The 23,237-nt window shown below is 33.1% G+C and overlaps 1 protein-coding gene across 1 annotated transcript; it reads right to left on the reverse strand.

The window, feature by feature from the left end:
- Positions 1–637: 637 nt before the first annotated feature.
- Positions 638–22,789, reverse strand: LOC123301386 (zinc finger BED domain-containing protein 4-like). The gene is made up of 5 exons (XM_044884123.1): positions 22,688–22,789; positions 21,689–21,901; positions 21,099–21,631; positions 4,070–4,275; positions 638–759 (listed from the first exon to the last, which is right to left on the reverse strand). Exons 1-5 carry the CDS (start codon positions 22,787–22,789, stop codon positions 638–640), a joined length of 1,176 nt encoding a protein of 391 aa, XP_044740058.1.
- Between the last annotated feature and the right edge of the window lie 448 nt (positions 22,790–23,237).

Here is a 23,237-nt window from a genome sequence, read left to right on the forward strand (position 1 = left end):
ATTTTTACAATTATTTTTTTTTTAATCCAAAAATATATTTGAGGCAATTTGAAATTTTTATATGTTGTAGTTTAATATTTACAGAATATAAAAAAAATATGCCAGACGATTCAGCCGTAGTTTTAACATTGCCAGACGCGTCCAAACATATTTTGCAAAAAAAATATAAAAAATGTATCTGAGGCAACTTGAAATTTTAATAGAGTATTATTTATAACTAAAAAATAAGACTCTCAAAAAGACAGATCATTTCAGTGGGACTTTCTACCTGCCAGGTGATCTAACAAATTTTGTATGAGTGCGAGTGCGGAGCGCTATAGACAAACTGTAGAGTGAGAGAGAGCGTTTATCGGCAACTGTCTGCGTTCTTGCTTGCTGCGTTACTATTGGCTCTGGCGAGGTCACGCGACTTACTATAGCCATGCGGTTTTCAGTCGAAATGTTGGAGTAACTTTTCGCCGGGACTTTCTACCTGCCAGGTGATCTTATAAAGTAATGATTACAAAAATATTAAATTACAAAATAAGATTTATTGAAATAGAAAAATTATATACTTATAATATAATACAGCTGCAGAATTATTATGAGTATACAAATACCAATGTAATTAATTCCCTGTCATATCAGAAAGAAATTGTCATTTTTCTTCTGTAGATGCTCCTTCATCAGAGCTATCTTCTTCTGTAGATGCTCCTTCATGAGAGCTATCAGAATCAACTTTAGATTCATCTGTGTCTAATTCGGATACCTCTGCATTATCTGCGAAAAGTAATATATATGGATTTATAAAATAACCCATAGAAATTAAAATGCAGCAGTTATAAAAAAAATATGTATATGCACCTGCAGTATTATTTCCAATATTATTTTGTTTATTGTTTTCATGAACAATAGCGTCGAATACTGATTGCGGCATATAATCTCCGTCGAACCAGTGGAAATGTAGCGTATCCTCATGAAGTGTCCATCCGTTCCTATTCGGTGTCAAAGAGCTGGGGAATCGCAAATATGCATTTCTTTGTTATATATTACGTTCTTAAAAGATGTTGTTGCAATTCAGCTTTGCACGGAGGTAAAGCAGAGGGATCACAATTTTTTAAAGTTTTTTTGAAAGGTTCATCTTCAGTGTTTGCTTTGTAAGTTACACAAAATTTTTGAAACCGTGCTGCATTTATATTTTTATATCCATAAATTTCACAAATAAATGCTTCCAAAATTGGCAAAATTTCATCACGTAATCCGGTAATATGTGCAACTCCAAGATCTGTCAAAGCTTTTTGATAATTTAGATTTTTTATCAATATTTTATATGGTCTTATTTTTCCTTTTAGGAAAAATGATGGATTATAATCGCATCCTGTTAATGCATGAAAACCAGGTAAACTTGCACATAAAGATGGCCCTAATTCCATGTGTAACTTTGTTACATTGATGTACCTTTTAGAGTTCCCAGTGCCATACTCCATAAAAATGTTAAGGTCATCGCTTTGAAGATGATCCATATTAAAAACCACATGGCTATAGTAAGTCGCATGACCTCGCCAGAGCCAATAGTAACGCAGCAGCAAGAACGCAGACAGTTGCCGATAAACGCTCTCTCTCACTCTACAGTTTGTCTATAGCGCTCCGCACTCGCACCCATACAAAATTTGTTAGATCACCTGGCAGGTAGAAAGTCCCACTGAAATGATCTGTCTTTTTGAGAGTCTTATTTTTTAGTTATAAATAATACTCTATTAAAATATCAAGTTGCCTCAAATACATTTTTTATATTTTTTTTGCAAAATATGTTTGGACGCGTCTGGCAACATATAAAAATTTCAAATTGCCTCAAATATATTTTTGGATAAAAAAAAAAATAATTGTAAAAATTTGGGGGATGATTTAGTCCCGCTACTCACCTGCCAGGTCTGCAGTTTCATGTTGGGGTATAATAGGAGAGGTACAGGACAAGTTTTCAGCTTGCCTCAAATACCTACCCAAAAATTCTTGCCAGCTCTCCTACTATTTTGAATATATTATTATTTTTAAATTTTAAATTAAATAATTCACTTTTGTTTTGTGTTTGTACTCACCTAGTGAATACATAGTTGTTGAAAAAACACTATTATTATAGTCACACAGGTAAGCACTAATTAATTAGATATATATTTTTTGATTGTTATATAATGATTATATTATAGGTAACAAAAATAAGTAATAAAATAATAACTTTTTGAAGCACAACAATAGACGTCTGTACTGGTCAATAGTTTATTTATCCAGTCAATTTGTTTTGATATTTTGGTTATTACGTTCACTGAGGTTGCTTTTAGGATTGTAATTTGATGTATAAATGGCTTTTACTCCATGAACCATTAAAAAGTCTGCAAGCTTCTGTGATCTAAAAGCCGATTCGTTGTCTGATATCCATAACTTTGGAAAACCATGTTGTAAGAAGGTGTCTCTTAATACTTTTGTAGTCATTTCCGCCGTTGATCTGCGGGTAGCTTTTGCGACAACATATTTGGAAAATCCGTCAACAATCACTAAAATAAAACGGGACGAATCAGTAGATGTAATTAGGGGACCAATATAATCTACATACAAATGGGACCAAACTTCATTTGGAGGTATTAAAGCCAGATTTGGGGCACTACTTGAGTTCGACGATTTTGAAGACGCACATACTCTACACTCACTCACGAAAGTTTTTACACTCTTAAATAATTCTGGAGCCCAGAAGCGCTTAGCTATATCTCTATACGTTTTTAACGTTCCATGGTGCATGGTAGAGTGAAAATATTCCAGAACAAAATTCAACATCGTATGTGGTAACACGATTCTTTTGTTACGATTTTTTCCGACGAAACGACAAAGTAAACCATCGCGAATAAAAAAGTTTTTAACATTTTTGCCTAACTTGAGGTCAGCGTAAACGGAACTACAATATTCTGAAAGCCTTTGAGCTTCGCGTACTGATAAATACCCTTGGGGGGTAGAATGAACTAACGTATTTAACAAAGCCACTGGGTCAGATTCTGAAATACTTCCCTCTTTAACATTCTTATCACAAACATCAAACAATCGTGACAGAGCGTCACTCACAAAATTGTCTTGCCCACGAACGCGAATCGGGGTAAAGTTAAACGTGACATCTGGAGAATCCAGCGCGAAAGTTTATTGAACGCTTGTGGTTGTTTGAAAATCCAAATTAATGACCTTGCGTCACTTTCAAGGACGAATTCTCTCTCCAAAAGATAATCTTTGAAATGAGAAAATGATTTTACGACTGCCAACAGTTCAAGTTCATGCGCACAATACCTAAATTCTGCGTTTTGGAGTCTCCTAGAAAAAAAATTCTATTGGATGCCTGCCATCGTCAAATTCTTGGCTTAACATGCCAGCAATACCTTTGGAACTAGCTTCCGTGGTCAATATAAATTTTCTTTTAAAATCAGGAAACCTCAATAACGGGGGCGAAATTAATGCCTTTTTAACTTTTCAAAAGATTCGTAATGTAATTCAGCGCGTTCAAGGATGCAATTATTGTGCTAAAATTTGGAATAAATTTGGAGTAGAAGGCACACATCCCAATAAACTTTTGTAAATCTTTTAGTTTTTTAGGAAATGATAAATTTACAATTGCCGCGCATTTATCCGGATCAGGAACTCGACCTTGATTTGAAACGATATGGCCCAGGAGTTTTAGGCGAGTCATGCAAAGTTTAACTTTATCCGGATTCACTGTTAGGTTTAATTCTTTAAATCTTAACAAAACCCTATCGATTTGAGATAAATGTTGATCCAAGGACGAACTATAGATGATTAAGTCATCATAATATTGCAAAAAAAAATTGCTCTTTTCTAAACTGTGCGAATTCCCTGACTAGATATCTATGTAAACCTTGAGCGGAATTTACCAAACCAAAGGGCAAAACTGAGAACGCATACTGGCCTACTTGCGTAATGATTGCTGTAATGTGACGCGAGTCCTGGCTTAACGGAATGTGGTAAAACGATTGGTTCAGGTCAAAAACTGAAAAGTACTTTGCGGATCCTAAACTGTTAAAAATAGTATTCATTTTACATGCGCTGAAAGGATCGAATTGAATTTTGGTATTTAAAAATCGATAATCATCACACAGCCTAACACCACCCGATTGTTTAGCTACAAAGAATACTGGTGAGGCGTAGGGACTCTGACATGGGAATAATATACCAGAATCGACTAATTCATTTATATGTTCTTCCAATAAAGGTAGCTTGTCTGGAGGTAAATAGTATGGACCTTTCCTAACCGGTTCGAAATCTTTTAGAATAATTTTGTACTCATAATTTCTGACTCGTCCCGGAGTTTTGGTTAGAACCATAGGATAACTACTTATAATATTGTTAAGCCGTTTTCTTTGGAACTCGTTTAATTCAGCCTTAAACTCCGTAATGACCGCAATTGAGCTTTGAAGAAACTTTTGTTTTACAAACGGAATGGATACCGCAAGATTAAATGAGAACTTGACGCGTGAAATTGAAAAATCTAACAAAATTCCGCATGTAGACAGTGTATTGGCACCAATTATGACCTCGTATGGTAAAAATTCGGTAATAAAGAATTTTGCAGTCCATGAATACGAATTTAGTTTAAAATGTAAAAGACAAAACTTGTTCAGCTTTAAGGACAAGGCGCCAGGCAAATACGCTTCGATTTTAGTTACTTGAATCTTTATTCTATGAGGATCAACAATTTTTTGAAGACATCTTGAAGAAATTAAATTTAAAGTGCTACCTGAGTTTTTTTGGATTCGGTGTATTGGAGCTGGCAATAGAAAAATTGCTATTCAAGGTTGCATCATTTTGGTTTGCGATGGGAGGATTCTGGGTAGATACGCCAGGATTCGAATAACGAGAAGTATTGTATCTTCTTCTACGGCATTCTGAAATGTGGGGGTCTCTTAATTTACAGTAGCTGCAAATGACTACCCGACGATTATTTGAATATAGGTTATTTGCCGGTACCGGACTTTGAAGATGTCCTGGTCGGCGCGAATTATAACTATAATTTGCCTTTGAATTACATTTGTTGATACTCGAAGCCAAACATTGTGGATTACCTTGATCACAAGAATGACCGTTGCCAGATCCATAGACCGAATTTACGTTCGTCGTCTGGGCCGAAACTATGCTCGAAACCCTATTTGGGCAATTATGTCCCGTTAAGGTGCAGCATTGAACGCTACACATAGCCGGAGGGGCGTTTCCGTCAACAACCGAATTTCTGTTAGGAGACGTATATGGGTTTAAACTTGTAACGGTGCACCCATGGGGGCTGCACGTAGCCGATTTGGCATGTAAAGCAGACGAATCTGTGGTCGACCGTAAAAATGTTTCGACCTTTGGCACACCATTCCCTTCAATCTGGACATGACCTAACGGATTACAAACGGACGGACTTAAAATTGATTGCTCAGAATTTTGAGACAGATCTCTAACGCGAGATTGAATTTCTTCAACCTTAACGGAGAGCTTTTCTAATTCATCATAGCTATTTGGTTGAGGGTACAGTTTTAGAAGGTCAAAGGTTGTATGATTTAAATGCGAAAAGATAATCTCAAAAACTTCTATGGGACTAAACTTAGGACACAGTATCTTTGCATATCTCCGAATATCGGAAGCGAAGGAAAAAGATTTTTCATTTGAACTCTGTTTTCTACGGATATTTTTGTCAACTAATTGGTGAAGCTCAGATGAAAATAACAATGCCAAAAGTCTTTGCCTAATAACGACCCACGACAAATCCTGTATAATAAATGAAGCCCATAATTGTCTAGAGTCAGGCGACATCTTTGACGTTAGAAACTTTAAGATCATCTTCTGTTTAAGAATATTTAAGGTTATTAAGTCATCGACTTCAATAACTTCAATACAAAAATTTACTATCGAAGTCGAAATAAGGATATTTAATATTGGAACCCGAGTAGATAAGTCGCGAATTAAAGAATTTTCAAGATTAGAAGAACAATTATGTTTAATACTCATCTTAGAAACGTTGCTGGTTTGTTGTGAGACGTTTGCAGTCAGCTGGTTACGAATCCACAAGCGTGTCCAATTTTTGAGTAACCACTAATAATGTTGTTGCAGTTGCTGATCTCCGTGGTTCCCCATCGATGCTAACGTTGGCTGATTGACTATATCTCGTTGACTCCTCTAACTAATTCTTGTGTTACTATTGATATGGGTGATATTCTCCAACTTTTTGCAATGTACCTCATAAAAAAAGAAAAAGCATTAGCTAAATTCGAGAATAAACAAAATATAAATATGTGCCTAATAATAACAACCCTATTCGAGACGACGTTACTCAAACTGATGCATATTTTTCTCTGCTACCATATGTTATAAAAAAAAATATTAACGCAGAGATTTAAAGATAGTTGTTTAAGTTTGTTGATATTTTGTTCAAGTACACGTTATCGCTACTAAAAAAATTGTTTATATACTCGAAGATTTTTGTTTAAATTTGTTGATATTTTGTTGAAGTACATGCCGTTACTAGAAATAAATTATTAATATATATATATATATAAACAAACTTAAACAACTATCTACAACTATCTTTAAATCTATAAACAATTACTTTAGTAGCGATAACGTGTACTTGAACAAAATATCAACAAACTTAAACAACTATCGTTAAATCTATAAACAATTTCTTTAGTAGCGATAACGTGTACTTGAACAAAATATCAACTAACTTAAACAACTATCTTTAAATCTGCAAACCGAAACTTAACATGTTTAAACCAACGTGAATTTGAACTACAACATGGGGCGTACCCCAAATAAATCCTAAAAACTCACCACGTTTAATTTACTTAAATTTCAACTACAACATGGACGTACACGAAATGAATTATACTTATATAGCAATGTCCACGCTAGGGGAGAACATAATATAAATTATATCTTACACGAGTATTCAAATAAAGGAACCTCGACTAAAATATTAGTTAAAACGATACAAAATTATTGCAATACTAAAAGAAATAGGATCTCGACGGATACCATTATTTCAACTCGGCATCGATGATTGTTTCAACATCTCACGAAGAATAATTGCCACAAATAACACCCAACATAATTTACAAAACTGTTTTAACTGTGAATAAACATATTATATTCAATCAAATTGTATACATAACATGGACGTCGTTTTTCGACAATATCCATAAAAAGAAATGCGTTTAAGTCATCCTTGGATCCTAGGTTATCTCTTGTCTTGAAAATTATTTAACAAAAATTATCTCGATGTTGAATGAATTAGCAACATACACGAGCAAAACCAAACAAATGAGAAAAAGCACATTACCTTTAAAACGCCCATTCTATTTACCGTACATTACACTATATAATATTACAAGCTATCCATTGTGACCGCCGGTGTTCAAACGCGGGGTCCCGCATATTCAACTATAGTCAACTTTCCAGCTAAAATTCCAAACCTGTCCGCGAGCCAGCCAAAACGAGAAGAAGAAGGAGCCCTATTTTTTTTTGTCTCCAAATCTAAACAAATTATCTCCCACCAATTTTATTTAAAAAAAAAAACCTAGAATTTTTTGACTATCAACTAAAAAGTTACTAAGTAACTATGTGAAGGCAGGTTTTTACTACAAGGTGATCGATATAAAGGCTGTTTCACACGACGAAAGGTTACATCGTAACAGTACGTGGTGGCAAAGACAGATAGATAATCCTATTCTTACGAGAATAGTTGACAGCTTCAATAGAAATATATAACTCGTGGTTATCACAAATAATTAGAATCGGGTTGTTTTTAGTGCACGAAGTTTGGCGTTGAATAAGTTGTATGTATAGTTCAGCTATCATCCAACGCTTGTGTTGGCCAAACCAAGACTGCCATGAGGAGCTCCATCTGTTGCTTCACTGTATCACAAAATGTTTCAAGTTCTCCACGTTCAGCTGACACAATTTGTCCAACTTGCCTTTGTGTTTTTCAGCCAAAACTTTAGGCGTTGATAAGACTGTGTTAATGCCTAAAAATTGGTATGAATGTTCAGAATACTATTATAAATGAATTGTGAAAAGTCCCCATCAATCTCCCTTGTGCAAAAAATTTTATTGAGGGAGGAAGTTTGCAAAAATAGGTTTTTCGCGTTTTTCAGCAAAACTGTGAGTTAAACAGCAAAAATAGTTCAGACAAAAATTGTAGATCATTCAATTTGCTACAAAATGTGTCTCTGTACCTTTTTTCATAAGTGCTGCCATTTTCGTGATATAGCATAAAATTATTTTATTCGTAATATGCACCTTTATATACATTTTTGAACCGTTATACGAATAAAAATATGAGTCCCTATATCTTATACATATAAATTTTAAAATTTTTAGAAAATATATCAACGTCAAAAAATCCGTCCCTATTTAGTAGCATAGCCTAAGCCACATCTGTCTTCCATTCAATTGTCAGCGTGGTGATGGTCGTATACCTGCCTCGTTTCAAAGGTCTCATACTCCACAAAATACTGTTAGTCGTAAGTATTGAAAGAGGTGGTGAATTTTCGGAGTACCTGAAAGACATCTGTAAAAATTCATGTGCAGTGTCGAAAAAATTATACGCGAAAAAGTAGCATTGATGCTGTGAAAAGACAGCGCCAAGAAGAAGTTGGTTCATCAAAAATAAGTCGTCATATTTTTACTCGTATAACGGTTCAAAAATGTACTACGAAAAAAATAATTTGTTCAATTCTTTGAACCGCTATATCACGAAAATGGCAATATTTTTGAAAAACGGTGTAAAGACACTTTTGGTAGAGAATCGGATTATTTATGATTTTGCCTCAACTATTTTTGCTGTGAAACTCATCGTTTTGCTGAAAAACGCGAAAAGTCTATTTTTGCAATCTTCCCCCCTCAATAAAAATTTTTGCACAAGGGGAATTGATGGGGACTTTTCACAATTCATTTATAATAGTATTCTGAACAATCATACCAATTTTTAGCTCTATGGGAATTTTTGTAACCTTACTTATATTTTATGGACTAATTTGACTGGATTAGTCAGGTGTGAATTTATAGCGTAACATTACATTTTCACAATTATTAAAAATTTCAGCAACAGCGGTCTTATTATAAGCAAAACTTCTTGCGGCGCTTGTGTTTACCGGCTGTCTCAGGCTCATCTACCGATTCCTGTTTCTAAATCCTGCTGCCCAATCTTTCCCGACACGTTTATTTTTTTTCCATGAATCTGAATATTTACATCCCAAAAATTCTGCATATTCAAATGCTAATGTTAAAAATTGCTGCAAAAATAACGTATAATGCATCTTGCTGCAAGTCAATAAATATTCTGAAAAGACTTTTCTTGCTTGGCAGTAAATACTTGTGCAACAGTATACTTTGACCCGTACAAATTAGAAAATGACGTTTGGTTTTGCTCGTAATCTATTCTTAACTTTGCAACACGATGTTGTAAAGTTGCATGTTTGATACCATAATTCTCAGCTGCTTTTCAAGCTTTTCTCAGCTCCTTAACACAGGATATGGCGGTCTTGATCCTTTCTTCATCTATACTACGTCTATCGGCCTTGGGTTTGTACTTGCGCACCATTTTCTGATGACAAAAAAAGAAAATATAATTTTTATTGAAATTTATTTTCACATTTTGTTGGGGCACTTAGATATTTTTCAAAATACGAATTTCACTTAACAAATTGTTTACTCTACGTCCATGGTGTCTACCAAATCCATGACCACAATAATTATTGTGAAAACTGCCACGATAATTCACTTGCCCACTGCCACAACAACAATCTTTTTATGTGACCTGGGTTACCACAAACAAAGCAGGTATTCCTTTGTGGAATCGATTTGTTGGCTTCAATTTTAAATGCGTTTAATTTTTTTGTTGATTTATTGTCTTCACAATCATTTTCTTTTCGAAAAATTTCGATTTCAGTTTGCTTATCAAATAATCAACAGTTTTGCCTTTTTCTGGTAAAACATCTATTAAATCACGAATATGACTGTAATTTGATGGTAATGCTATTAACATGTAGTTCAGTTTTTCTTCTTCAGGGACTTGCACCACCTTGTATAAGATCATTCACACACTTTTCAGAATCATCGAAAAACAAATCTAGATTAGGGTAATTCTGTAACTTCGTACAATTTGTAATGACGTAGAAGTTTTGATGAAATACATATTATCAAATTTAGCAATTATATCGAATCCAGGCCGAATGAATATATCGCAACTGTTTATTTGTTATTGCACTATAAATATAGTTTGTGGCTTTGACATTTTTTTCTTTTCTCCCCATTTTGGATTATCATCTTTTTCATTAACTTTTCGTTCAATCACTTAAACTTTTTATACTTAAAAAATTTAAGCATTCGAATTTTTCAATGGAAATAGCCCGAACCATAAAAAAGCGGTATACAGATTTCACTTTTATTACACATGCCATTTCAAACCTTTTTATAATAATATTGTTTCAACTCTTAAAAATCTTCAACAATTAACTACGCTCTGCTACCATGTTGAGAAAACTGTGGATCTCTTATTAATATATTTTATTAGAATTCATTAAACAAACATGTATTATTTTACATTCAAGAAAAGACTGCTTATAAAACAACAATATCATGGTACCTATGATAAATTTAAATGTACCTAAACCTTTTCGTAAACTTTATAATAAAAACATTCTGTATATAAAATGAGTTTTGTTCCACTTTTCCTGACAAGCCGTTCGGAAAATCGAAATTATGCTCTCTTGCTTTTTTGTAGAAAATAAATTCCCTACAATTTTTATCTGAAATATTTTCCGTAAATATAACAGTTTTCGAGATATCGGCCAAAAACCTATTTTTCATGTATATATATTATTATAAAACACTTTTCCCTCTCCTCTTTAGCATGCGCCTCATTATGGTTTTAAACTAGATGGCAAAACCCTCCTTTTTTTTTAGTTTTTATCCTGTCCCCAAAAGTTACCAAGTTACCATAAAACGGCCTTTTTTGGTCTTAAGTGATCGGTCTATATATGTAGATTTTATGAATTGATCCGTTGAGATATTATAGCATTGGTATATTGATGATTGGCACCTACATCATCTACGAATTATGGGACTCTTTTCCTAAGTTATGTGAATCAGAATCTCAATTATATATAGAAATGTGATGGCTAATATTGAAACAGCGTGATGTTTTCAATTTTTGTTTACAAACTAGTAGCAAATAATTTTTTTTTAATTAGTCACAATGGCCTGGTGCCATTTTCAAGTATTAGACTTAAACGTAACAAACATTTTATATGTATTTAAAAAATCTTACACTTTTAGTTTGTGTTCCTGAAAACTATGTTGAACAAGCTTATGAAACGACAATCGTTTTGCATTGATAGAAGAATTACGGTATTACTAGATTAATTTATATCGAGCTTGATTATTATTAAAATATCCTTGGTGACTTTAAATGTCAATTCATTTTCACAGCCTACTACTTTTATTGTTATGTTATTAACACCTAAACATAATAAAATCACAAAGTAGTATTGAATTCATATTTGCTTTTTTTGAGCACGGACAGAAAAAGCCCAGTTTCATTGCTTCAATTATAGCTTGAAAACGAAGAGAGTTGGACATAATTTGTAACGCTATTAATAACTATGAAATTACGCCGTGGTAATATGATTCAATAGTGGAAATCAATTTAATAGCCCTGTTGAAAGTCAGTTAAAAAGCTTGCATTTATCCTGTTGTAGTTTAACAGTTTCATAACATCTTCGGCGATTTCAAATCCTAATTAATTTTTAAAACCTAGCCTTATTTTCCTATTTTTGGATTCCAATTACTTGCAAAAATGATGTTTTAGGTAATTATGTGATCGCATAGATGACATATTGCATGATTGTCATATGCCACGTCGTGGCTAGAAGCTATCAAAAATCATTGATAATTTGAAAACCAGAAGCAAATACCTAAAGCATCGGAAGTGGATTATGAACCAGCGGATTCGTTTTTTGCTATTTCGAGTTTAATATAAGGTGTTACGTATTTTACGAATTTTCGCATTATTGAAATTAATGATTTTGATAGAATGAAATGAAAATAGAAAACACTCACCAATGTGCTGATTAAACGATGTTAATTTATTTTTTTATTTTTTATTTATTGCCAGGATAGTATACATACATATAACACTCAAATACACATATATAGTATGCACCTATAGAGATGAAAATTAATCATCTGTGCATAGGCCTGGTTTAGTTTTAACTTAAGTATATTACATTTTAGTTTTTTTAGTTTTTTTGGACTAAAAAACTAATATATTGGACACCTAATTACTGCAAAAGAAGGCAAGGAAGGCAGAATATAAGATGGATGGACGAATTTAAACGCTATGCTGGTAACGAGTGGACCAGATTTGCAAGGGACAGACATGCGTGGAAAAATGCCATAAAAATCTTGCCAGCAATCTAAAAACATAAAAAAATTTAAAATTACTTTTCCTTAAAAATGGAGGAGAGGCCCATACCCACTTAGTGGGTCCAGTGGCTAATTATTATTATTATTATTATATTACATTTATAATTATGTCCTGTCCCCCTAAAATAGATAGGCAAAAAAGTATATTTAAAGATACCAATTGCTGAAGAAAAAGAAGAGATTATAGGATTTCGTAATTGTAACTTCTTATATAAAAGATATAAATAGCAGATATCATATCAATGTACATTATATAGCAAAAAGAGTTACTACATTCTATATTGCACTTATTCAATACTAACATAGTTCATTATATTTACCCATCTTCCAATTCATTATTTTTTTTCTTATTAATTTTTTATTAAGGTGTAAAGATTTAAATATGTTTGGTAATAAATTATAATTTTTTACCGCTACCACATATGAGTTTTTAGAGGCTATGCTTTTGTTAATTTTCGGTTGGATTATTGGCTTAGTTCTAGTTTTGCCTTAATAGTTTATATAAAACTCTCTGCATGTATTATAATGATAACAGATAGACTCGATGATAAAAGTATCTTTAACTGTTGGTATGGGATTCTCGTAATTTCTGTCTTTAATTATTTCAATTAGTTTATTTTGTATACTAGCTACTTTAGTTAACACATTTTTATAACATCCTCCCCACGCAATTATACCATAGTTTATTATACTTTCAAACAGAGTGTGGTATATTATTTTTAGTGTTTTTTTACCAAGGGTCCATTTTAATTTGTGAAATAAAAATAAGAAAAATTTATATTTTTAATGAGGTCTGTGATGACTATTGATGACTATACTGTGATGATGACTATTCCATCTTGCATGACAGTCAAAGATTACCCCTAGGTATTTACAACTGTTAACTCTTTTTATTTTTTTATTACAAATTGATATAAAAACAGCAGGAATGCTATTACTATTGCAACCAAATGTTATGTATGTTGTTTTGTCAACGTGTAGAGACAAGTAATTGTCTCGTAACCAGTTTCCAATATTGTCTAGATATCTATTTAAATTACCCTCAACTTCAGCCCAGGATTTGCCCGCACATTTGATAACAGTATCATCAGCATATGAATATGAATTGATGTTAAAACTTACCACCGGAAAAATCAAGAGTTGGTAAGGAAAAGGGACGGTGGTTTTAGTTTAAGCACACTTCACCTAAATTAAACTTAGATAGCTTCGAGATTTAATTAAATAAACGCTTTAAACGCTTTGTAGATATTTAATACGTAAACACAAAAAAACTCGGCGGTAATATGCATAAACTTACTATTTTATTAAACGATGAAAAATGAATACAAGAAAATTAGAAAAAGTTAAGAAACAAGTTGAACAACATTGGTTCATGAAAAAATTAAATTAGGAATTAAAACGATTCGAACTTTGATGCTCTAACCAAAGAATAGAGACAACAGAGATGTCCGCACCAGTGTCGACTAGGAATTTCGTATGAGAATTATTACTTTAATAAATAAGCGGTTAGCTGATGATCCATTATGTGCCGCCACTAATAATGGATCCGCTAGTTTGACGACTTCGTATTGAATTTACAAGGAAGTGAGAGAAGAACATTTTTAGCTTTATCACCATAACATAATGTGATTTGCTATTTTTCGGGATACCAGAAATCATTTGCGTCAAGTTGGAAACTTGTTTAATTTAAGTTTTAGAGCGTTAATTTGTGGAAGTTATTAACATTAATTAAACACATTTTATTTGCTTAAAATCCACTTTATTTAAAAATTTTGTCTGTCAAAATATTTTGTTTATGTACATTTCAACTTTGTTTCTAAACTAAAATTTGTTTCTTTTTCAGAAAACCGTTAAAAGGTTAAAAAATAAGTTAATAAACAATTATGAACTAATGTCAGTTTGACTAGAAGGAACTAATTTCTATAATTGTGAAAATAAAGTTGAACCCGTTAGAAACATTTGATCGTTCAAAACTTCGAAACCATCCCTGGTATGTTTATGGATTTCCAAAGCCTCTAGTAGATTCATTCTTGTACCTTGGGCAAAATGTAGAATTTCCATCGTGTCTATAGGTTTATGCCCTGAATCCACTAGGTGCTTTGCAAATGTAGAATCATCAGTATTGTTTCGATACGATCTTAAATGTTCCCTTTTTCTCACTTCAAAATTTCGTCCAGTCTGCCCCAAGTATACTCCCCAGCAATCTTCGCAGGTTAACTTGTAGATACCAGATTTTGACTTGTTGTTCAATAAGAAATTAGACAACTTTACAGGAGGTTTAAAAGCTATATTAACTCCATGCGATTTAAAATTTTTTCCAATTTTATGGGATATGTTCCCATAAAAGGAGATGGTTTTATAGCCTTGTTGTATTTTAGTACCTGGATTGTACAAAGTGCTTTTTGTAAAGTTGTTCAATTTCTTCTTAATGAGAGAATCTATTACGTAATCTTCAAATCCATTACTTGCAGCGATGCTTTTTATTGTCGTAAATTCTTTTGCCAAATTTTTATCACTTAGTGGGATATTTAAAGCTCTATGGATCATTGAATTAAAAGCAGCCATTTTGTGGGCACGTGGGTGGAGAGAATCCACTGGAATGGTGGTATCTGTGTACGTGGGTTTTCTGTAGATATCAAACTCAAAATGGTCATCTACCCTGCTTAATTTAAGATCCAAAAAGTTTAAGGACTTGTTTAATTCCTTTTCTAAGGTGAAATTTAATTTGGGGTCAAAAGAATTTATATGATCCAAGAAAGTGTTCATTTGTCGATCCGATCCGTCGAAACAAAGAAAAATATCATCCACGTATCGGAACCAAAGGATGACGTGCTGTTTTGCCTGAGGTGACAATAATATCCTTTTTTCCAAAGAAGACATGTATATTACTGCAAGTAAGGGACTCAAGGGACTACCCATAGCCAAACCATTTTTTTGATGGAAGAATTTGTTGTTGAATTCGAAGTAATTTTGGACCAATGATAATTGGAGACACTCGAGAATTTCATCTTTAATAAGCTCATACTCTGCACTTTCCCCGACAACTGGGGCAAGAGCGTAACCAAGGCTTAAAATACTTTCAAACCTTGTTTGATAAGCAACGAGGCAAGAGCAGAATATTTAACAAACCTGTTAAAAAATGTTTTTTATTCCATGAAGTTATCTTGTTTAGTTTTAGATTTATGAACTTTTAAAGATGCAAGTGCACTTTAAATGGGAATACAGTGATATGAAATCATGTTTAAAATGTTGATATATTTATTATAAAGAACAATTTTATTATTTTGAAATATTATTACATATTATTACGAATCTAAACATATAATTAATCTGAATCTAGACATCATTCACATTGATATTGCCACTTCTTTGATCCTTTATTGCAAATTCCACAGACCCACTGCATGCATGCATGATACACATTGAATCCAGTCATTCTTATTAATATAGTACCGGTATTCGCACTTACAGATTGAGCAAAAATTATCATTGTTAGTTGTAATAATAGCTGGTTTTAGAGGTATATTTTTTTGTTTCTTCTTTTCATTAATTATCCTACTCTTTACCTCTCCCGCTGTGATCACTTCCGCGCCACTTGCAACTTTTTTTCTTTTATTAACCACATGTGGCGGATTTGTTTTTATACAATCTAAAAGAAGATCTTCGAAAGATACAGTTTCTTGATGAATAACTGACGAGCATGAAAGACCTGGTTCTATGATTGTTGGAGATTGAATCTGTTTTGTAGGTGAAGTTTCTTTAAATATCAAAATTTCATTCGGTAGTTCATCAAATTGATCAAAAACTTGTCTTGTATACCTTCGACTGAAATAGTATCTAATATGATAGGTGGATGTGTATGTATCTTTTTGTGCTGTTTTTGTTTCCTTGAACTTTTTAAGGGAAATAGCGCTGTACATAGAATCTGGAACTACATTTCGCGAAAATGGATAAATTCCAGCTTTTTGGAAACCATTTTTTATAATTCCAGTATTTAAATCACTTCAAATTTCTCCGATTATTCTTGAAAATTCTTTCTTTGGTAGCCTCACTCCGACATGTTTTCTTTGCCACTTTACCAATTCCTGATCCCATGTTGTTTTTAACGGCTTAAAAACACTTATACCCAAAGGCTGTAGCACATGGCTGGTATGAGGAGGCAGTTTGAGAATTGTTACATTTTGTTGAGAAGCCATCTCTATCAACCTAATGCTTATGTGAGTCGAATGCCCATCGTAAATTAATAAAACAGGACGGGTAGTGCCAATAGCTCTTAAGAAACTTTTCTCAAAGTAATTTTCAAAAACTTCCGCCTCCATCCAACCATTTGTAGCTGCCGCATATGTAGTTCCAGAGTAGCCAGTACCTTCTGGGGCATGCCATTGATCCCAAATATTCTTACCTTTAAAAACTATCAATGGCGGGACCTTGTCTGCAGATGCAGACGCAGTCAATAAAACCGTAATGTCATCCCTACCAGGAGCACTTACAGTACGAGTACACGGCACTTTTTTACCTCCAACTACTTTTGTTTTGAAAGAATCTGTGCAGAAACTGGTTTGATCCAAGTTCCAAATTCTCGATGGTATACTTTCCAATTCTAAATATTTAATAGTGGTGTACAACAACGAGAAATATTCATCAATTGTGAATGGATTACAACTTTTTTTACGAGCGATTTCTACGCTTTGCGGTTTCTTCCAAGATAAATTATTCCTCTTTGACAAGCTAAGAAACCAATCTTCACCGGGAATACCGTTCTTAAATGGAGTTTTAATGATATTTTTTTTAACGTACTGTCCAACAAGCTGTAGAACCTCCTTTCTGGATAAACCAAATCCATACTTTTACATTTTTAGTAACCCAGATGCAAGCTGTTGTTCATCTTCGATTGATATGGCAAAATCATGCTTCTGCCAAATGATTTTGATTTTATTCCACGTCGTCCTTTTAAATAATCTAAAATAGTATTTAGTGGTATGGTGTACTTTTTGCTAGCTTTTAAGCATTTATGCGTCCTGCTTTCACCTCTTCAATAGCTTCTTCAAGTGATTCTTTGGAATAATCCCCTCTGAAAGTTTTTCTGACGTAGTCACGAACCATGCTTAAAAAAAAGAAAAAGAAATTATCCATATGAAACCTTTCATAAAGAATTTAGTGCGAAAAATAAATTGTGATAAGTATTTCAAAGTACAGAGTCGCATGCTATTCTGCAAGTCATACTAGCACGCACTTACCCCATTGTGATGGTCTGCACATACCCCATGTAATAATATTTACGGGGCAACATCAGACTACGCTTTAAAAAATAAATTTTAAAAGATATACTTAAAATGGTTTATTTAATATAAACTTACATCAGTATTTTTTGTAGAAACGTAAAAATAAGAATTCAAAATGTATAATTTCACTGAAAATAATGGCACGTTTAGGATAACCTCCAAGTTAGATCTGTATTTTTCAAGTGACTAGTTGATTTAAGCGGGAAAAACAAGGCTGTTCGCGAGTGACATCTATGTTGAATAGTTATTACTAACTTATAGTACATTTGTAAATAAATGGTAGGGTATTTTCGTTTATATTACAATAAAAATAACCAGTATATGCACTTGCCCCATTTACGAACTTACCCCACTCCTCCTTACTTTTATTTGAAGCATTCTTTCGTAAACATCACTGTTAACCCGTAAGTATGCAACTTAAGAATGGACTTTGGTGTCCATTTTCTCCAAAGCTATAAAAAAAAGTGTACTAATTTCTTTCAGGTTATTTTCAACTAGTGGTTTTGTAAAACATTCTAGAAAAACAAAAACAAAAAAAAATTCCAGAAAAAACTGTAGAAAATTTCAAAGATGCATTAGTTTTTTCCTTTTAGATATTTATTTTCATTGTACTATATGTTCAACGAATAAAAAACTGAAATACTTGATGAATTTGTTCTTTCCAATTTTTCTTGCAGTAGATATTTTATTTTTTAGTTGTTTTTCTTTAACTCCCAAATTATTATTTTAATTTGTTGTTCATAAATCCCGTACTTTTAATTTTTCGTATTCTTTTCGAAGCTGTTTGTGTTCCAATAGTTTGAATTTCTAAAATTTTTTTTCACTTATAACTTTTTATTTGTCGAAAATTGTTCTGTACAATTTATTTTGGTCTTTTTGTATTAGTATTTTTGTATATTTATCGGATCCCGACTAGCAGAATTAGAGGGTATAGTCAAAGCAATTTGGATTATCGATCATTTAGCACTGCCGAATTACTTTGCTTTCCAAATTACTCAGCACTGACGAATTACTGGGACATATTCGCTCTTCCCTAAATCACATGCTGTCATGGATATAATTGCTACGGCCCCGGGTAGCCTACGGGGGGGACCATGTGTACCCGTCTTCGCTATCAAAATATTGATTATTGATGATAGTTCTTAGATTTTTAACTTATCCTTGAGTTCGAAAAATAATATGAGAATATATACACAATTGCCTTAAATATACTTATATCATTACTACTTGAAATCATTATCAATCTACTTGAAAATTTTTAGCTATCCCAAGTATCTTAAATTTGTCTCCTTTCTTGAACTATCGTTTCATATATGTTCACATCCATGGTTGTGTTTGTTCTTTTTTTTTTTGTGATAGCGTTGATAATTTCATTGATATCCTGATATATCCTAGCTCGACTTATCTTTCCTCTCCCATTGAGACTAGGGATGTTCATATAAAAAAATTTCGATATTTTTGTCGCTATAATATATCTAGTATTCTATCTAGATACTTTGCGGTATATCGTACAAATATATTTGTATTTAACTAGTCTATAATATGTGATTATAAGACAGGGTTCAGGTTAATATGAGTACAACAGAGGGCAGAAACAGAGCTCAGATGGAACAGAGCTAGTTACCAATGTTAAATATTTAAATGCTACATTATATAACTTTGGGAACTGTACTTTGTAATCTATCCACACTCCTATTGGGTTTTCGTTAAATCTACTAACTGGAGCTCTCAAATAAAGAGATAACTCATCAGAAAAGCTTTCGTCTGTTTTATTTGTCTTTCAATTCCGCTGGACCAGTTTATGATGGTCGCTCCAGAGACTATTATCCGATGAAAGACTAATTTTTTCGGAATTGTCCGAGTCAGATTCCGTAATAGTTAGTACATAATTCATCCTGCTGAGTTTTTTAATTTATTTCTTTAATTGTACTAACGGCATTTGCGCAGGCCAACATATCTTCAAAATGAAATTTTTTTAACCTGGGGTCCAATATTGTAGCAATAGCCAATGATGATACGTGTTCGATAGCGCCCATTCACTGGTAATCTCGGTAAGAGTGCGTTTATGTTCTTCCCTGATTTAAGGTTCTTCAATTATTAGGTTTTTAAGTTTTGATATCATGCAGTGCACTAATGGCATGAACTCATCGCTTGCCACACAACTTATTTTTAAAAAAAGGAGACAATTTTTTTTACTTTCGTTATTATTAGTTGTAATTCAGGAATTCCCAAAATATGTTGAGCAACTAAATTAAGTGTATGCGCAAAGCATGGGATATGCTTTTTTTACCCAAATGCAATTTCGACAGTCTTCATTATATATGCAGCAGTATCTGTTACTATTACTGTGACTCTATCCGTATTAAATCCCCACTCTTCACATGTTTTAGTGAGCATCTGTGCAATGCATTCAAATATATCAATATATATCACCCAAGAAATATCGATATTTCGATATTTTTTGCGCAATTTGCAATTATTAATAAAAAATTATCAAAATTATCGAAATTTTAAAGCAAATAAATACACATCTGGCTGTTTCAACATAAGTTTTATTATTTAAAAAAAATTTTTCGAACTGCTCGACTTAAAAAAAAAAACAAACAAAATAAAAAAAAGCATTATTCAAACCAGTATTTGTCTGATATTGACATCAGGAGCACTCTTTGTTTGATGTGTTCTCCTGTTAATCTGCTCCTATCATTTGGCACAGCCAAATTTACCACTGAAGCTACCCTTTCAGATGTCACTGAAGATGCTTGACAAATCAAATATTTTAGAGCAATATCCGATAGAACCGGCGTGAAATGTTGACAATTTACCCAGAACTTGATTGGATCAGATTTTCTTTCTAAAAGTGGTTGATCTAAATACTGCTTCAGTTCATTGGGGACACAGCTACTGCTTGGAACCTCTGACCCTGACGAAGCTATGCTCAAATTTAATAATTTCTCATGTCTGGACCAGATACAGGACTCACTAGCTTGTTCTGATGCTGCTGGATCAGGATTTTTATCCGGAGAACGTTATCCTCTACGCCGATGTTCTGCATGAATCTCAGCACTAATTTTGGATATAGCATTTGACACAACAATTGGCGAGGTAAAGTGGATGCGCTTGAACCGAGGATCCAAAACAGTAGCTACTGAGAGGAAAGGATTTCTTTCTAAAGGAGCCAGTTTGTCTTCAACTTTTTTGAGTAAAGCCTTTTTTACAATCAACCCTAAAGAGGTTGATGGAGTTGCTTGATCTGTAACTTGGGTAACTAAATTAATAAGAGGAATGGCTAAGCTTGAGATGACATAACTCGCACCACTTATTTACTCAGTGGCTTCTTTGAAAGGGCCAAGAATAGCAATAAAATCTCGTATCACATTAAGTTGCGACGATGGAATCATATCTGGTGTATTTTTATTAGTTTGGCTTTTTGTGGCTAAAATTTTAGCTACTAGTACAGACAGTTTATCGAATCTCTCTAGCATGTCAAAGCAAGAATTCCATCTAGTGCTGACAGCTTGTATCAATGTCCACACCTCACCTTCTTTTTTTCCACATGATTCTTGTTCGGCTCGTAATTGGTCCATAGCATTGACTGACTGCTTAAAGAACGTCACAATGGTTTTGACGTGATCGGTAAGTGCTGAAAATTCTTTAATTTCTTTAAGTACTCCATCAACAACAAGGTTTAAAACATGAGCCATGCAGGGAATCCGATGATTATCACCTAAAAACAATCGTACCGCTGATACTATATTTGCGCCACCATCAGTGGTAATTGATACAATTTTAGTTTTGTCAATTTCAAACTCTTCGCATATTTCTTTCCAACGTTCTTGAATGTACTGTCCAGTATGACCCTAAAAGTATATTTGTACACAGTAAAATGTAATAATTGTAAAGTACATCAAATATACCTGAGAAAGTTTTTGGGCGCATAAGTTCAGGCTCTGAATGACAGGCGATCCGTCTACGATGTCAATAAAGTGAACCGTCAATACTAAGAAACTTCTTGTAGAATTAGTAATTGTAAGTATGTCACTTGTGAAACATAAAAAATTTATCTCTTTCAACCTTTTTATTATGACCTCCTTTGTAGTATTGTATCTGTTTTCTATTAAGTGAGTTACCTGAATGTAAAAAGTATCAATTATTTGATTACAATTAAATACTAAAAATATAAATAAGAACAAAAGTTATTTAGAGACAACCTTTTTTCTTGAAGGCAGTTTATAGAGAGGGCAAACTGTGCGAATAAATTTTTGTAGTCCCTTTTTTTCAACGCATGACAGTGGTAAATTGTCCTTGCATATCATTTAATGCATATCAAGTTAATGCTTGTGTAATTTCACTATGTTTTTGTCCACCTTCTGAAATATAAAAATTGTCTTAAGTAATATCATTTAATATAATTGACATTTACAACATTATCTAAGAAAAAAATAGTTTTAAAACACAAATATAAAAAAGTCACATTCACATCTAAACTATCGATATATTTACAAATTGATTGAGGAACATCACTGAAATTTGTTGTGAATCACTGTGTTTATCGGAATGTATGAATGAATGTTATTTTATCAAAACTAAGATAAAAGTATATATTTTTAAAAACAGTGACACTCAGATAATACTACCTTCAAAGCTTGAACTTCTCTCAAGACAGCTTAGTAATGTAGGTTGTATTTCTTGCATTGGCTTCCTTTTTTTCGCGGGTTGTTTGAAGAAATGGGTTTTTGGAGAATGTGTAGAATTTTCGCTTATCTCTTGTATTTGGGAATGGGAATCGTCATTAGATGTACTTGGTATTGATAAAGTAACCTGACAATAGTCAACAGAAAAAAAATAATTACAAATCATAACCTATTTACAAAGTTTCTAACTATTGCAATTTTAGTTTGGATATTGAAACTTACATCAACACTGGTGTCATCAAAGTTTGCCGACGCAACATCTTTATCCGCATTGCTAGACTTTTCGGTTTCTTTCGATGAATTTTGTTTTTGTATGTCTACCATTTGTAAATAAGCAAAATGGTGCTTCGTTTTTAAATGTGTTGCTAAATTTGTAGTGTTTCCACAAGTTTTATATGTTTTACCGCACAAGTTGCAAGAAACAGGTTCTTTGTTCGAACTTTTTTTAAAGAACTTCCATACAGCAGACATAATGTAAAACGTTTAACTTTTAACATAAATACCAGGACACAGAACAAGTAACCATGAGCTACGCTTAGTTTACACGTGACCCTACAACAAAATCAAATGAAGATGAACAAAACAAAACTTAACAACGTTCGTACCAACACACAACACTCTAAAATGCAGAAAGCAGAATGCCAATGCACTATGCAGTCACTCAGTCTGACTGAGTCAGTCAGTCAGTCAGTCCAGTGCTGAGAGCAGTGATACCAACCAAACCAACAAGCAATGTCATTACATTATTGTCATTAGACTTAGACAAGCAAGT

The sequence above is a fragment of the Chrysoperla carnea genome, chromosome 5 (genome assembly GCF_905475395.1).
Source record: "Chrysoperla carnea chromosome 5, inChrCarn1.1, whole genome shotgun sequence".
In the NCBI taxonomy this organism is placed as follows: Eukaryota; Metazoa; Arthropoda; class Insecta; order Neuroptera; family Chrysopidae; genus Chrysoperla; species Chrysoperla carnea.